The sequence below is a fragment of the Silurus aristotelis genome (genome assembly GCF_946808225.1).
Source record: "Silurus aristotelis genome assembly, chromosome: 16".
NCBI classification, from domain to species: Eukaryota; Metazoa; Chordata; class Actinopteri; order Siluriformes; family Siluridae; genus Silurus; species Silurus aristotelis.
The window spans coordinates 20,310,196-20,326,713 of record NC_139589.1 but is presented as its reverse complement, the minus strand read 5'-3'; the positions used below and the strand labels follow the sequence as shown (position 1 = coordinate 20,326,713).

General features: G+C 36.4%; 1 protein-coding gene across 4 annotated transcripts in view; it reads right to left on the bottom strand.

The window, feature by feature from the left end:
- Window positions 1–16,518, bottom strand: part of stxbp1a (syntaxin binding protein 1a) — a 31,067-nt gene that overhangs the window by 3,676 nt on the left and 10,873 nt on the right. Inside the window, exons 2-19 of one of the 4 annotated variants that reach the window (XR_014537148.1) lie at window positions 13,355–13,404; window positions 12,086–12,167; window positions 11,476–11,552; window positions 10,910–10,988; window positions 10,016–10,119; window positions 8,303–8,451; window positions 7,503–7,587; window positions 7,292–7,422; window positions 6,679–6,786; window positions 6,507–6,573; window positions 6,152–6,217; window positions 5,977–6,057; window positions 5,581–5,719; window positions 5,384–5,493; window positions 5,146–5,247; window positions 4,804–4,889; window positions 2,772–2,926; window positions 1,088–1,264 (exon numbers count right to left, since the gene is read on the bottom strand). Coding sequence is in view for 2 of the 4 variants with exons in the window: in XM_083564121.1 (XP_083420247.1) it covers window positions 2,772–2,926; window positions 4,804–4,889; window positions 5,146–5,247; window positions 5,384–5,493; window positions 5,581–5,719; window positions 5,977–6,057; window positions 6,152–6,217; window positions 6,507–6,573; window positions 6,679–6,786; window positions 7,292–7,422; window positions 7,503–7,587; window positions 8,303–8,451; window positions 10,016–10,119; window positions 10,910–10,988; window positions 11,476–11,552; window positions 12,086–12,167; window positions 13,355–13,404 (1,671 nt within the window). In the remaining 2 variants the exon portion in view is untranslated. The remainder of the gene's footprint in view (window positions 1–1,087; window positions 1,265–2,771; window positions 2,927–4,803; window positions 4,890–5,145; window positions 5,248–5,383; window positions 5,494–5,580; window positions 5,720–5,976; window positions 6,058–6,151; window positions 6,218–6,506; window positions 6,574–6,678; window positions 6,787–7,291; window positions 7,423–7,502; window positions 7,588–8,302; window positions 8,452–10,015; window positions 10,120–10,909; window positions 10,989–11,475; window positions 11,553–12,085; window positions 12,168–13,354; window positions 13,405–16,518) is intronic. The other 3 variants (XR_014537149.1, XM_083564121.1, XM_083564122.1) reach the window with 3 other exon arrangements.

The window sequence follows — 16,518 nt, the reverse complement described above, 5'->3', positions numbered from 1 at the left end:
TTGGTTTACTGTACCTTTATAGTTAAAAACACTAGCTATATTTGTCTACATTAAAGATATTTTTACTTGCTTGTATGTCTTTTTGTCTGAAAGATGTTCAAACACCCAAAAAATGTTACATAGCAAACATAATTTTGCATACTGTTGTACTGTAATTATTCATTTGAAAGGTTTTTGTCTATGTTGCAAGTAATTTACAGTTTTTAGCAATAAATTAATCAAAATCAATATCAGCATGAAAATCTACATGTTAAAGCATATCGAGAGAATGTAGCTACATTTCAAGCTTTGGCATCTGCAGCCATGTCACACGTTACTTAGCCGAATTGCTACAGAAAATAAAAGTAATGTAGCAATTTGGAAATTGGTAATATGGCAGTAATCCAAACAGAGTATTGCTGTGCGACCAGCACAGACGCCTGCTTGCTCATGTAGACGTGGTTTGTGTGGTTGTTTGAATAAAAGGGAAAAGAAAAATAGATATCTTTGAATTTATTCTGCAGAAATTCAGTCTGAAAATCAAGGAAAAGGGGCTCTCTTATTAATCAGATGCAAATGATTTTCTCGAGTGGTTATTCAAAAAGAACTGGAATATGATTAATCTGTAGGGTAGATTAATCTGGGGGAAAAAAACAATTATAATTATGACAAATATGAAATTTCGGGTGGGCAAATGTAGAAGCTCCTCATCACCCAAAGAAGAAGAAGAGGCATCACAGGGTTAGAGGGCGTATGCTAGGAAAAATGCAGGTTAATCCACCCGGTTGTGTGAAATGGGAACGGCAGGGATGGAGTCAGCACCCGTTGCATGGCTGCTCCAAAGAGGCTCCACTCACTGCACCTCTAAATGTCAGAGAATCCATCAATCATGACCAACATCATCTGCTGGGCTCTGATACAAACACTGATTGGTCTCTAAATGGCAGTGGGTGGGGCCTTCTTTAGACTGGCAGTTTCTCCATGCACTGAGACGGAGGTCAAACGCTCATCTCTGCAGGGATGGGGAGTAAAACTGGAAGTAAGGAGGAAAAAGAAACCCTTGTGCTGTGGGGATTCAGAAAGGGCTTCTTCGAGCGGCTGCCTTTACTTTGTCAGAGTGTGATTTCGCTCTCTTTCTTTTTTCTCTTTCTCTTTCCCTCCCTTCCCTCTTTCACTCATTCGTCTGAGGGAACGGGGTCCTCAAAGGACACCCTAGTGGACTCTCGGAAGTCGGGATGCTGTAGATCCATTAGAAATTTGGTAGGGGTGAGCGTGTGGGTGGAACCTGCGAAGGAACAAAGGTGGCTTCACGCTCGGTTATCATCAGACAAAGCATCCCTATTTTTCTCCTTTCGCCACCTTCCGGTTGTTTTGAAAAAAAAAAAGCATTAAGCACCCATTTTAATCCATCCATTTCTCACTATATATTAATGAACCCCAGCATGTAGGGACTTAAATAGAGATAACTCATGTTAAGGCCATTCCAGCTAATATAAACTATGTACTATGACTGATTTGCTCTCTATAAGCAGTAATATTTGAATGAAAGTAAATTTCCTACCATTCAGCTAACTCAAGGAAAATCATTTGAATACATATAATGTCAATGACATTCTTGTAGTCATATAAGCAGTCGCACACATACAAACAGGTGGATCAAACAGCGTTCCAATCCTGGGGATATTTTAGTTATTTATTTAGTATATCTGAAATGGGACATTTCACAGTGTGTATATTACTCCAAACACCTGTGTTCATCCGACATCATTCACCTTTAACACAAATCTACTACTCAGCCAGCTTACCAGTGTACTATCAAGTGAGTATGGCTTCTATAAAGGAAATATCAAACTCACGATTGTCCAGACTCTAGCTTTGTGCAAAATTAATTACGGTCGACTCACACCTGTGTTAAAAACCAGTAAACCGTGTGTAAAATATTCCTTATTTTCCCCTTAATCTCTCTTCAACTTTTCCAGTGAAACTATTTAAAGAGTCACATGAGCAGGAGGTTTTTATTTGCAGGAAAGCGCTCATATATGAAGCTTACATAAAGAAAAATTACATTCATTCACATGAATGTAACAATTCATTTTCTGTACATTTACAAAGCATTTTTATTCATCCTTAGTAACTGCCTGGTCAGGGCCAAGATGAGTTTTATTAAGTTCCTAGTTTTTTTTTTTTTATACTTGAAGCAACTGTATTTTTTTGGGCACATCCCAACACAAAAGAATCCCTTTAAACTCTATTTCAAAAATAAGACTCACACCCACCTCGAATACTAAATATTTGGAGCAATATATTATATTAGAGCAAAATATGTTATTAATGTCATTGTGTTAGACCTAAACACTGTATCAAATTTCATATGCCTAAACACCAGCAGGTTTGTAAATAATATTACTTTGGACCGACTTTGGATTAGTTAGGTTATACTCATAAAATCCAACAGTTCTAATGGGTTTCATGGAACTATTTGGCAAAAAAATAGCTTCAAGTGGTTTAATTTGTGTTGGCTCCGTGATCAGATTGTGATATTGTCTTGCAGTAGTTTTGGAAAAGCAAACCAAAGTGATGACACAGCGAAAAAAGGCAAAGCAAAAAAATACTTGTGTTAAATAACAGTAACAGGAAATTATTTTCTAGCCTATAGCTAGAGTATTGCTCTGAAGACTTTGGACATGTCAGTGTCATTATTAATTAAGACCTTTAAAATAGTCTGCAATGTATGTAAAGGCTAATGTATGTAAATGTATCCTTGCAAGAACACAGTACTACTACACACTCACCAATGATGGCCTCCCATTTGCCGTTGGCCTGTGTGGCCTCATAGGCGCAGCGCATCTCACTAAAAGACACTCCGCCAATGATGAAGACAATGACACGTGGCCCAGTGCGGTACTCTCCAGGGGTCTTATTCTTATGCCAGTGTCCATACCGGGCACTAACCAGGAAAAAATATGTATTAATGATCAAGAACGTTGAGCAAGAAGCATATGTGTCTTTAAATGCCAATAAATACAGATGAGACATTGCGATTTTTTGTTGTAAAATTTTTCAGCATATTTACTGCTAATGAATAAACCCATTCATGTATAAATAGTACGCAATAATTGCTTTTGTAGACGGTATGCTGTTGAATCATCATAAACTGATTATTGGTGATACCTTACTATTACTCAAAAGCAGTGTGTGAATATAGATGCATGAACATTCACTCATCCTATCATTATTTTGCTTAGCTCGCTCGCAGTGATAAAATACACCCCCTTCGTCATATCTATTTTCTGAAAAACGTCAATAGCCTAATGGAAAGGGGAAATGAGGGGACATGCTGAGGATCTGGAGAATAATCAATAAATAAGTGCAATGTGGTTATGGCAGTGGATTCACTATTGCATCTATCAACTGCATTTGTAGGATGTGTGTGGTGGCCTGGGAAAACCCTAAATATGTTCTTATTTAATTCTGTAAATGTTATTTATGTGTTATTGCTTAGGTTTATTGATCTAAAATGTTTTTATATAAATTCTTCTATATCTTTGTGTGATATTCTGTACATCGCCGCTTTAAAATGATATGAGGAATCGTCTCACAACTACCTAGTTTCGTCTCTATATATAGATAATGGCATGATTATCATGAGTTAACTCATGATTAATCACAACTTAATCGCACCTTTTGATCAGTTCTAAATGTACCGTCAATTAATACTTTTCTAGCATGGACAAGTATAGATGCTTTATGCAAATGTATGTTTTTTTATTAGTGAAACCATACTAAACATAGAGCATGAAGACAAAATATTCTTGTAAATCTTTTAAATTAATTATGGTGTTTTAAATTACATAAATCATCAAAACACCAAAAAAACTTTTGCTATGTTTCCACACGGACGGTTTTAATTGCCGGATGTGTGCACCATGGCAAATTTTAGTGGTTTATTTGAGACTTGGGGCAACAGTAAAAAAAAAAATGTTTTGGTGGAGTTATATATATATATATATATATATATATATATATATATATATATATATATATATATATATATATATATATATATATATATATAAGTAAAGAAAGGATGTGGTGTGTTGCATAATTATAAACTGCCTAAAATCTGTAGCATAAAGACATCACAAATTGCTGAGTTTCCTCCCTTAAATTTTGCAGGACTGTACTGCAAACTTTCTGTCTTTAGTTTGACAGAAACTACAATTATGATACTACTATTGTGTCACTTGTGTAAATCCGTCTGGACCTGAGTGTATATGCAACAAGCAAGATAGGATTATTAAAATACACTAGTTATTGACTGAGTGAAATTCTTTGGGTTTCAAAAAATGTGGTAGCATAGTGGTTTAGATGTTTGACTTCTGATCAGAAGGTCGTGAGTTCAAATCCTAGCACTACTAAACTGCCACCTTTGGGCCCTTGAGCAAGGCCCTTAACATTTAACTGGTCAGGTGTATAAAATGTGAGTTGCTCTAAATTAGATCCTTAATCAAATGCCATGCATGTAAATGTAAATGTGTAAGAAAACATGTGAAATCTTTGTCAGTGGAATTCAGTAGAAAAACAATTGAAATGGTTTATGCATATGTGTGCTCTCATGGCCCGAGTCACAGATCACACTATTGATCCCTGTTCGCCCTCCCCCTCTCTGCACCCAGATGACTATTGATCTGTCCTGCATTAGTCTTTTCAGTAAATGCTTACGAATTTGTGTTCGTGTAGGTGTGTGTGTGTGTGTGTGTGTGTGTGTGTGTGTGTGTGTGTGTGTGTGTGTGTGTGTGTGTGTGTGTGTGTGTGTGTGTGTACCTGACTGCTGAGGTGCTGAACGAGGAGGATGAGCGAGTTGAGATGTAAGGGTAGTGCTTGGTGTCCAGTTTGTCCTCAATAGCATCCTGTGAAATCCATGAGGGTGTGTGTGGAGATTAGTACAGAAAACCAAAAAAGTCCCAAATCTGATTGGCTGATAATAAAACCAGTCTCATTGGTGTTGACTACATTGCATAGTGGAAAAATACTTAAATATGTGTTACCACTTTAATTTAAATGATTTCTTGAACCCATAATTATTGTGATGTTGCTTTTGTCACAATTTTATTAATGGCACCATTTTGGTTTATTGTTTCTACACACATCCATGATGTGTTTTACCTCAATGATGTCCTTGACTAGTGGGGTCCAGCGAGAGAGCTGGTAGGTCTGCTCACTCACACGCTCCTTACGGTCAATCTTCTTCCCTCTGCGCAGAGTGGACTGAACCACACACACACGCACACACACACACACACACACACACACACACACACACAGACACACATGTGAGAAAATGAACAAAAAAAAACAGCAAGCAAAGCGTTGAGAGCAAAGTAAAAGAGAGACAGCGCCTCACATCTGTGATGATAGGGACACCCAGGTGAGCCATGTTGGTGATGATCTCACTATCCTCAGGAGGGATCTGTGCATGCTGGATCAGCTTGTTCAAGTTTTCCTCTGTGATTCCTAGTGACAACACACACAAAATTGAAAGAGTTGCTACTGCAACAGAACACAACAATGTACATTTACTTATGTGTGTATCTCCCTCACCATTCTTCAGGAAAATATAGAGCAGGATGATGCGGATCTTGTCGTAGGTGCTGACGTTGGCGTCAAGCAGGATGGGCACGATAGCCCTCATTGGGTCCTTAATCTTCTCCCCTTCTGCATCTGTTCCCATGGCCAGATCCTGCACAAAAGTAGCAACAGTGTAGTAACCACCGCTGAGCTACAAGCCATCCAACAATGGTTTGTCACGGAAGTTTTTGATTTGAGCGGCTGATTGATTCAGAAAATTGTTCTACAAAACTACAAATATAAAAACCCCAATGTATCTTGTACTAATATATGAAAAAAAAAATTCACAATTATCATTTTATTTTTTCACATTTTATAATACTAATGTTCATTATTCCAATGTGTTTGAACTTTTGTTGTGTGTGCTACCTGCTCGACACGGCACAGTTTGTCCACAGTGCCCTGATAGTGCTTCATGCAGTCTTCTGCCAGCTGAAGGTGAGTGGAGTACTGCAGAGACACAGGCGTTTAAATAGTTCATGCTAATCTGATTCAAACTACATTGTTTCGCATGCTTCCCATCCACCCTTGTGTCCTCTCTCACCTTGCTAAGCTCTTTCTGATACTGCGGCATCTTCTTCAGCATCTGTGACAAATCCCTCAGCGTGGTCTGAAATACAGAACAGACGCCTAAATACCCATATGCACAGGACACCCTGCTTTTTTATAGAGCCTGAAATAGTTGATTTCCCCCTGTATTACATTTGCTAATAACAACCTTGCTTTACTATGAAGATGCGAGTGTGTGTGGGCATGTGTGCACTGTCAGTAATACCAAACTGTCGTGTCCTTAGAAGAGTCTTGTATATAGATGAGTCAGCCACCACGGCTCAGTTAGGCTTGGCCCACACACACCGCATAAATCATGTATACTGTAAAAATAGTATACTTGTGCTAACCTGTACCTTATCTCCAGTGTTCATCCGTTTGCTGGCTGAGAAATCCTTCAGAGATTTTGTCACCTCCCTGTGAAACAATACAGCTTAACTGAGCACTGAGAAAAAGTCACAGAATAAAAAAAAAAAACTGTCAAGAGAGGACACGAGAAAGTTAGAGAGGGCAGCTACTCACTGAGACACCTCAGCAATGTGCTTGTGCCTCAGAGACACCCAGAGGTCGTCATCCTCGTGTAGCAGCACCTCCTTCTCCCGAGAGTCTCCCATTCCGCTGGTTTCATACCTGCAATACAGCACCCACACCAGACCTTCAGCATCTCCGTATCTCATCAAGTAGAACCAAAAATAACTGCAGGACTTATACATGCGCTTCTGATATCTGAACGGCTTCGATCCAGTAAAAGGGGAACTATAATGCTACGGCATACAAAGACACTCCTTGATCCTTTTGTCTGTTCACTGACCTTGTGTTTGGCTTACATTTTGGATTAGCCTGCAATTTTGTGTCATAAAGCTTTCGCTCTTTTTTTTTTTTTTTATCCGCCACGACACCTTGTTTTTCGTAACACAATCAATTATTTTTGCTGTCTGTTTTGTGACTATTTGCCATGTTTTTTTTTACACTAACATCATTCACTTTAGTTTCAGCAGTGCTAAATTGATAAATAAATCCAGTGCCAGAGTTGACCTGATTTTAATGCTATCTTGCTGTTTATTTACTAATCATATTTTGTACCTTCATTTGACTTCCAAAGTAAACTTTAGGAGGTTAATGCTCAAATTCTTACTTGTACACGTCATTCTCAATAGGCAGCAGATCGTAGCCCATGGCCTGGAAGGTGAGCTCATGCAGGACAGGCGAGACAGGATCAAAAGCCCGATCCAGAATGATGAGCTGTGAGCGAGCCTTGTCTGGGCCCTGTATACCGAAAAAGATTCAGCCATAAGTACTAAGAAATACAACAAGCCTCAGGCCAAAACACTAGTGGAGATACTCACCTCTCCCATGGTGGGGTCATCTGCCTTGTAAGCATCCAGTTTGTCCTGCACTAGCTGAGCCAGTGTGGCATTGTCTTTGTACTCACTGCATTGGTGGACAAAGAGATAAACAGGAACTCAGACTGTAGGATATAACAGTAAAAAACCTTGTGTTCTTTATCACAAGTCTGATCAGACCTCATCAGCAAGTGTATCATATAAAAACTTGTATTAGTCATATAAATCATATTGAAGTGCTAGAAAGAAAAAGATGCTTGGTGAGGGAGTAACTGTTTACAAAAACTTGAATTTGGTACCATATACACTTACAAAGTTTGTGGACACCTGACAGTAAGATTTATACCTGCTGAACATTCATATGTTTTGAACATCCAATTCAACATTTAGTCTTCGATTTCTGTTAACCTACACCCTTCAGGGAAGATGTTCCACTAGATTTTGGAGGCAGTTTTCCTATTCATACCAATATTGTCATGTTGAAATAGGCTCAGGTCTCCTAGGTCAAGTGAAAAAATGATTTATTGCTGCGGCATCCAGTGATATCCTATGCAATTGCGGGCCACTTTGTGGTAACAATTTGGGGAAAAACCACATGTCTGGAAAGACGTGTCCCAATACTGCTTGCACAGTTTATGCCATGAATATGGGTAATGTTATTTTACAGTAAACAGGTCACAAAGTGTTTTTCCATGTCACTTATGATGAAACTGAGCAATATAAGCTTGGAGAAATGTACCGAATATTAAAATGAATAATAATCACTGAATGCAGCAGGAATGACTATGGTATTAGTCTCTCACCCACGATATCGGACAGCAGGGTACTCCTTGAGTGTGGCACACAGCGTGGCCAGCTGCTCTGCTAATCTTTCCATCACTGGGTTCTTCATCTGAGTCTTATGGGGGCTGTAGAAACTCTGAAAAGCATCAGGGTTATCCAGAGAGAACACCTGGAGACACGCATAAATATTCATTAGTACATGCTTGACATTTAAATTCCTGAATAAACAGATGAAGTTCCATGACTCTTATGTCTCTCTCTCTCTCTCACACACACATACACACAATGTATGTCCAATTCACACTGACACACTGAGGCCTCAGCCTTTCCTTCCTGCTTTTGTGTTTCCTTAACCTTTACACATTTTTCCTCTCCCCTGCTCTCTCTGGAGCAGTGTGCCATTTTTTTTCTCCAACCCCTCCCCCAAAAATGTTTATCCAGATGACCATCCTTCTGTTCAGCAAACAAGTTCTCCTTTAATGTCCCTCTTTTCCCCTATCTCACCGGTGATCAGGCAATGCATTAGCCAATAGCATATCTCTGATGAGATGCATATTCACGCCAGGAGCAAAGCAGAGTGACTTTGTTGAATTAATCATTACAGGCAGGACCAGAAGCAAAGGATTGTGGGCTGGACTGCCCAACAGATCTGAAAGTCACTCAGCCACTGAGTCACTGTTTGTAATCATTGTCATCAGCTATTCTTCTCTGCCTGAAATCATTTATAATCGGGAGAAAGTATTTCTGATTTACTATTACTAATTCTCCTTCTACTTTTACTATTGATTCTAGTAATACAATAACTACTACTAATACTTCTAGTATTAGTAATACTATTACAACAACTACTGCTGCTGCTACTATTACTACTGTTTTTATTAATACTATTGTTACAACTACTGCAACAATTACTACTTTTACAAATGCAGACAAATTGTGAATAGACTACTATTCCTTCATACTTTATCCCCAGGCAATCACCGTTTTAAAACTCGCCTTAATTAGATTCCCTGCTTCATATCTATAAGTACTGCACTGTAGTATCAGAACTGTCAGTCATTGCATTATCCGTATATGTCACATACACTATTGCTGCTGTATATTGTACAAAGTTCTAAAGTAAACTCCTTATCATACCTGACGCACAATACTGTTCATTTGCACTACCATGCACTCTTACACTTTGTGTACATTACTGATCTGTCATATACTCTGTATCCCTACTCATAATGTCTATATCATCTCAAATTGTTTGTATTGTCTTGTATAGTCTGTTTTTGTGTTGTCTTGTCTGTTTTGCCTTGTATAATCCAAGCTGATTGTATATTGTTATTTATGTCTGTACTTTAAGAGTCACTAACAGCTGGTACCAAATTCATTGTGTGTGTCAACAAATAAACCTGATTCTGATCCTGATACTGAAATACTGAAATAACCCAGCCTATTTAGAGTGGTGTCATGGAATATTTTATTTAGCTCTCTTTTATTTGTAGCTTTTTTGTGCTACTACTAATAATAATGCTGCTACTAAATTGTATTATTTGTTATATTTAAAATAAAATAATTACTACTAATGATGCATCAGTAGTTATCATGTCACCCTACAGTAACTCGTCTGTGCCCACTGGTTGTGATTTGTCTGTGATTAGTTTTGTACAATCAAATGCCTGTTTTCCTTTTATTACATTAGCAGTACTGCTTCACCTCCTTTTGACAGTATCTGTGCTTTTTACCTGCGACTCATATGGCAAGAAGGCAATGTTGATCTCATTTAAGGACTTGACACACTTTGAAGCACGACTCTTCACCAGTTCATTGAATAACGGATCTGGGCAAGCTGGGGGTCAATCACAAATCTTCATGTTAGTGTAACGTATATAGAAACACAATATGATATGAATAATGAAATCAATATGAAATATTATAATATATATAAAAAAAAAAATATATATATATATATATATATATATATATATATATATATATATATATATATATATATATATATTACTTCATTTAATACTGCATAACAAATTATCTCTTAATAGGAGGTTTGAGGAAAAAACTTATTAGAATTGGAAAATCAATATAGGGACCAGTTTACAAGCTATAATCCAATTAGAACAAAAAAAGGGAAAAAAAAATAATAATAATAAAGCAACCTCGAACATCAGTTTACACTCCCCAGTTTGTGTTAAAGGAAGAAGAGTGAGGTAAAAGTAGGGGACTATGTGAGTGGAAAAATGAAAGGATAAAAGATGGTATTTTTTATCCATTTATAGTTACATTTACACTAGTGAAACACAACGTTTCATGTGAAAGAATTTAGGCCCTGCTATTACTTATATCATTTTTGTCTCTCTCTTGAATTGAATGGAAAAAACACAGCTTCTTTATTCTGAAAAACTGAATTGAATCATATTGGTTCCAGCCTGGAATCATATCACTGAATCATTACCAATCATTAATGAATTAGAATTTTCTTTTTAAATGTAAACCAGCTAGAATATCTTTCATATTATTTTTAAGCTAGAGATTCACCAAACACCACCCCCCCAACAATTAGCAACCATTATTACCATTAAGTACCAATTTATCTAAAATAATTTCCAAGCTTGAATACTCACAATCAGTAAAGAACACATGAGCTGCTCTGTATTTAGATGAATGTGGATCCTTGAAATCACCAACGAGTGTCCGCACAGACTAAAAGAAAAAAAGACCAAAAAATACGTGTTTATGTGCATGAGCATGCACTGTGAATACGTGACTGCGCATGTTGTCATAGCAACCATGGTAGCCCATGGTAATGCAGAACCGGAGATTGTTTGCGTAGGCTGAGTCAATACTGTGTATGGTGATGTGCAGCTTCCTACAGCAAGTGACATATGGTCAATGTGAGCCGGCTTGCTTCCTACTGAGTGACTAAAGATAGACATAAAAAAACAAACAAGCCTGTGCTTAAATGATTTTCAGGCTCATACAGTATAGTGTGTGTGTGTGTGTGTGTGTGTGTGTGTGTGTGTGTGTGTGTGTGTGTGTGTGTGTGTGTGTGTGTGTGTGTGTGTGTGTGTGTGTGTGATGCCAACACCATCATCTGCATGTGTGTCTATTGTTTCATAATTTTTTTTTCTACAACAGTCTAGCCTTGCTGATGTACGTGTTTTTGCTGATGGAGAGACATGACTTATACCTTCTCAGTAGGAGTGATGAGGTAAATGGCCTCCAAGGTTGGTAGAGGTTCTCTTCGCTTGTTTATGTCCTCCACAACTGAAGAAAGGAAGAATTACAGAGAAATCGATACATAGAAAAATGAAAGCAATACTGCATCATGTAATATTTTCGCTATAGTTTTACAACCTATACAGTGCAATCTGTCTATTTGAGGAACTTATGTGAACAGGCATGGATATCTTTTTTTTGTGAAAGATTCTATAAGTTTAATGAAATATGTTCAATGGCTCAAATTTCAAAGCTCATACTAACAAGATATATACAAAACAAACCTAATAATATTATATATGTATATATTTCTTTTATCGGTGTAGTTATATAGGACTTGAAGTATAACCTCAAACCCACTACAAATACTATGTTGTTCTAATGTGCAAAAATCTTTACAGTGCTAATCATGCACACACCTCAGACTCAGTAGTATTTCTTTAACGCAAACATTATGCCTTTCAAACTGGCAGCTACAATGGTATAATATTAATAAGCTGCAAATGAAAAATGCTAAGCTCTGTATTTCTAGTTTTCATTTAAAAGTAGGAGTGTTGTTGTATTGTATTAAAAGGATGTACTTGTGATGCCCTCTGTCATGATGTCAGTCATCTTGCAGCAAGAAGAAAGCATTCTCATGCTCAGCTGGTCCACCACCAGAGCCTGAAGAGAGAAGATATAGGTTAAACAACATTAAGTGAAATGAACATGGGCAAAAATTTATTAAACGATCACAGTAGCAAAAACACAAGGGTTTTTTGTCTGTGGGGCTTTTACAAACTACTATGTTACCAATTTTGGATCAGGCAGTGCATTTGGGTCATGCTTTTTTGTTTCAGTGGACAAAAGTAGTAGCCATGTAATCTTATGCCAAGCACAATAAACAATAACTGTATTGCATACATACCAGAATCATCAAAGACACCAACAATCTCTTCTACTTCCTTCCCAGCTTTATTATAACTTCTTTATACATGTTTAATCAAAGGTCATATATGACAAATCAAGATTAAACCATATCTTTCATTTTTGGGTATTAAAAAAATATAATAGAAACAGTGGATAATATACGCCACAGGATTATCAGATGAATCATTCAAGATCATAATGAGAACCATAAATAAATCCAAATTTAAATGTTGCTTGCTGCTTGCTGCTTGCACTGAAACTATGGCTATGTTTTTTTTAAGAAGGTTGTTTATCACACTGTCATTTGCTAACACTAACTGTGCGTGGCAACTCAATTTGCAAGATGATGACTTGACTCATGTTCTAGTTTACTGTTAAGATCTCCATGACTGGAAACAAAAATAATGAAATATATAAAAATGGATAAAATAATCAAAGATGTAGTAGATGGAAAAAACCATCGCAGAAAATTTTTATAGTTGTAATATTATTTGCTTTTTAATGGTATTTTAATAGTATATTGCTAATTTTAATATTATTATATTATCGTATAATGTGCACATATATAGTATATATACAAACATATACACACACACACATTATAATATGTATAATAATTAAAATGAAACCTGGTTGGTTATTTTTAATTTTGCAGTATATCTTTCAGTATTTACAATAGCTGTTGACTAAAAATGACTAATTATATATATATATATATATATATATATATATATATATATATATATATATATATATATATATATATATATATATATATATATATATATTAGTCATTTTTATAATGTTACGATAATTACAGTTACAGTAGTAATTAAGTTCTGGAGTAAAGTAAGACTTTTAAGCTATAAGGAAATACATGTATATACATCAAATATAAAGGCTTTATTTCATTTGTTTAGTGAACCAATAAATTCTCTTACCTTCCATTCTCCCTTCTTCTTCACCTTCTTGATCACATCATTCATAATCTCTGGAAAAAAAAAAAACACATATCCTGTAATTTTTTGCTATTAAAGAAAAGAAATGCTATGAAACACAAACTGCTCAGTGATTTTTTAAATCAGTTTTAGAGCTCTTCATAAAATATATTAATAAAAATATAATTATTAATTATAAAATAAAGTAAAATGTTATACAGTACAGTACTGTATAAATAAAATATTTTTGGGGTGGCATCCGTTTATTGCGGGTTTTCATTTATCGCAAGCAGTTTTGGACGCAAGCAGTTTAAAACGGGGGATTACTGTAAATCAGTGTTGTAAAATTAAATTGAGCAGATTCCATTTGCACCTTCTGCATTTAAACATGTCTATTGACAGTTTTCCATTACCATGCACCTCCATTTGCCAAAAATTGCTTAGTATAGTGCCTAATAAAGAGAATGAAGCTAGTGTTTGGGAGATAAATGAGGGCCCTACTCATCTCGCAACACACACAAACACACACAGGTTATATTACATCAATGGGGGTTGTCATGTCAGGACAATATGCTTTCTATTACCTACTGCAGACCTCCCCTTCAAACATATACACACAGCTGCATGGCTTTATATTCCCAAACTGTTAATATTATCCTGTTATCCACCAACACATGAATCTAACCTGCTTTCTGTTTCATTCTACACATATATTTGACATAAATGTAAAATATATATCCTATACTATGCTAATGCCTTAAGCTCCGTATTCAAATATAATATTGATTGATTTAAATACTCTGCTAAAAACCAACAGGAAGTTTTAAGAGTAGGTTTAGACAGTAAATCTGATCCACCAAAGGCTTCTTAAAGTGCAAAAGTATTTAGCTAATTTCTTTAATTAAACCTATCTAGTGATGCACTTGAAGAAAATAGTTACAAAACTTAGTTTTTAATCAAAAGCTTCTGAATCTACTTTGTAAATTTCTGCTAGTTATAGTTAATATCTATGAAGTCCAGTGGGAACACTTGGCCAGATGACCAAGTGTTGGTTATCTAGCTAATAGAATTTCTGCATTATAGTTGGTGGAGGGTTTTTTCCACCTTTATTTCAAAAACTGTCACAAATTCTGTTGTTCAGCTTTCGGGTCTGTAGCGGAGGAGGCACACCCTGGAGAAAACTAGAAAAAAAAAATAGACAGGGGAGAAGAGAAGGAGCTCCAAAAAGATAATAACAGACAATAACTGGAGCTCAGAGTTAAAACAGGAAAGCTGGAGCTGTGAGGCAATAACCTGCTGCACCCTGATTACAGATTTGCTTGCTGTCATATGTTCCCACACGGCCTCCATTATTGCTTTTGATTTCCTGCTCAAACGCCATGTTGGCACGATCATTAACTCTTACCTGGTTAATTGTATAAATGAGATACATGCAAATGTAAGTCACTTGGGTAAGATTTAAATACAAAAGAAGGTTTGTTGCCTTTATTAAACATTTGTTGATTTTTTCCTAATTAATATTCAGTACAGCGTTGTAATCTAACATAACCTAATCAGACAACAGACTGTGTTTTCTGTTTGTATTTGAATACAATGCATATTTTATGGCATTAAAAAACCTGCTATTCAGAACTAAAACAGAAAGCCACGGTCGTCTCATGTTGCTAAAAATGGCAAATCATTCAGGCGCCGAGTGCCATTGCTTCAGGCAACACGCTCGATGTGCGTGTCTGCCAAATGCTGCAGCCTAGACGGAAGAGCTTGGATCCGAAAGCTCAAGTACATTAAAAGGCAGGGCTATTTAAAGCACTACGTGCAGAAATGCACACTAGTTTTATTATCAGCCTGAAACCAATGTGTCAAATCAATGATAATTCAATCTGGTTTAAAATAAAGGTGATGTGACTTTTTGCTTTATCTGATGCCACTGCTGATCTTTGCTGTATCTCGCTCTATTTATATGTGTGTGATTTGCTCTTATAACGAATCCTATGGGTATAAGATTGAGCCAAATCATACTTGGATGCTGAGGCCACAATTAGCCTGATTACTCTACTGCCCACCGGGCTGCAGCGTTAAAATAAATCATCTCAGGCTGCGTTTGACAAGTGGAATGATGCAGTGAGATGGAGTTAAGCTTTACAGCTGGCTGCACTTGGATTATAGCTGTTGAGGCTGCCAGGTTTATAGCCCAAAAAAAACTCAGTCATCCATTTCATTCATTCTAGGAAAGGACGCTACTTTCCTTCCAATAAAAAACAAATTAGCTAGTGATCAATCTACACATCCTATTATTATCAACGTCACACCCCCTCTCTCCTGTCGAAGTGAAAGGCCTCCCTGTATAAACATGTCTGAAAAGGCTCCAGTATTGTGTGCTAGAAAGGCTTGCTCTCGTATTACTGTGTCAACTGCGTAGTACAAAAAAAAAAGAAGCATCAAGCTGCACCGTAGGTTTCGTCCGTTCGTCATCTTGTCTGTATCTCAGTGTCTGCGTTTCAGCTTTAGACATTAGCTCCAGATTTTACTACAGTTTAATGTGTAACCCGTAGGGGTGTAACAGTACACAACGTTTCCTTTTCGGTACGTACCTCAGTTTTTAAGAAATGCAAAACATTAAATTTATTTTTATTTTTTTTAACACAGTTTAGTATTATAAACATTTGTGACAATCAAGATTTGAACAGTTTACATTATATAAAAAATTCTATATAAACTGCCTGCTTGGTTAAATAATAAATAAAATAATAGTTTATATTATTTTATGAAAATAGAATAAATAAAATGAATGCAGTACACTTTTTTAAATTATATTGATGAAATTGATTAATTAATTAAATTGAAGCAAATTAAATTAATTACATCAAATTAAATAAATGGAAATATTTAATTAAAAAGGTTAAATTTGTTCGACCCCATTTGGGTAATACGGATGTGTATGTATGTGTGTGTGTGTGTGTGTGTGTGTGTGTGTGTGTGTGTGTGTGTGTGTGTGTGTGTGTGTGTGTGTGTGTGTGTGTGTGTGTGCGTGCGTGCGTGCGTGCGTGTGTGTTCTACATTTAATATTACAATTTCCAAAGAAATTATCGTCCTAACTGTTCTACTTATTTCTGCATACTTTAACAAATGTCTTCATTCCTTCCTTCCATCCTTCATTCATTTACTCT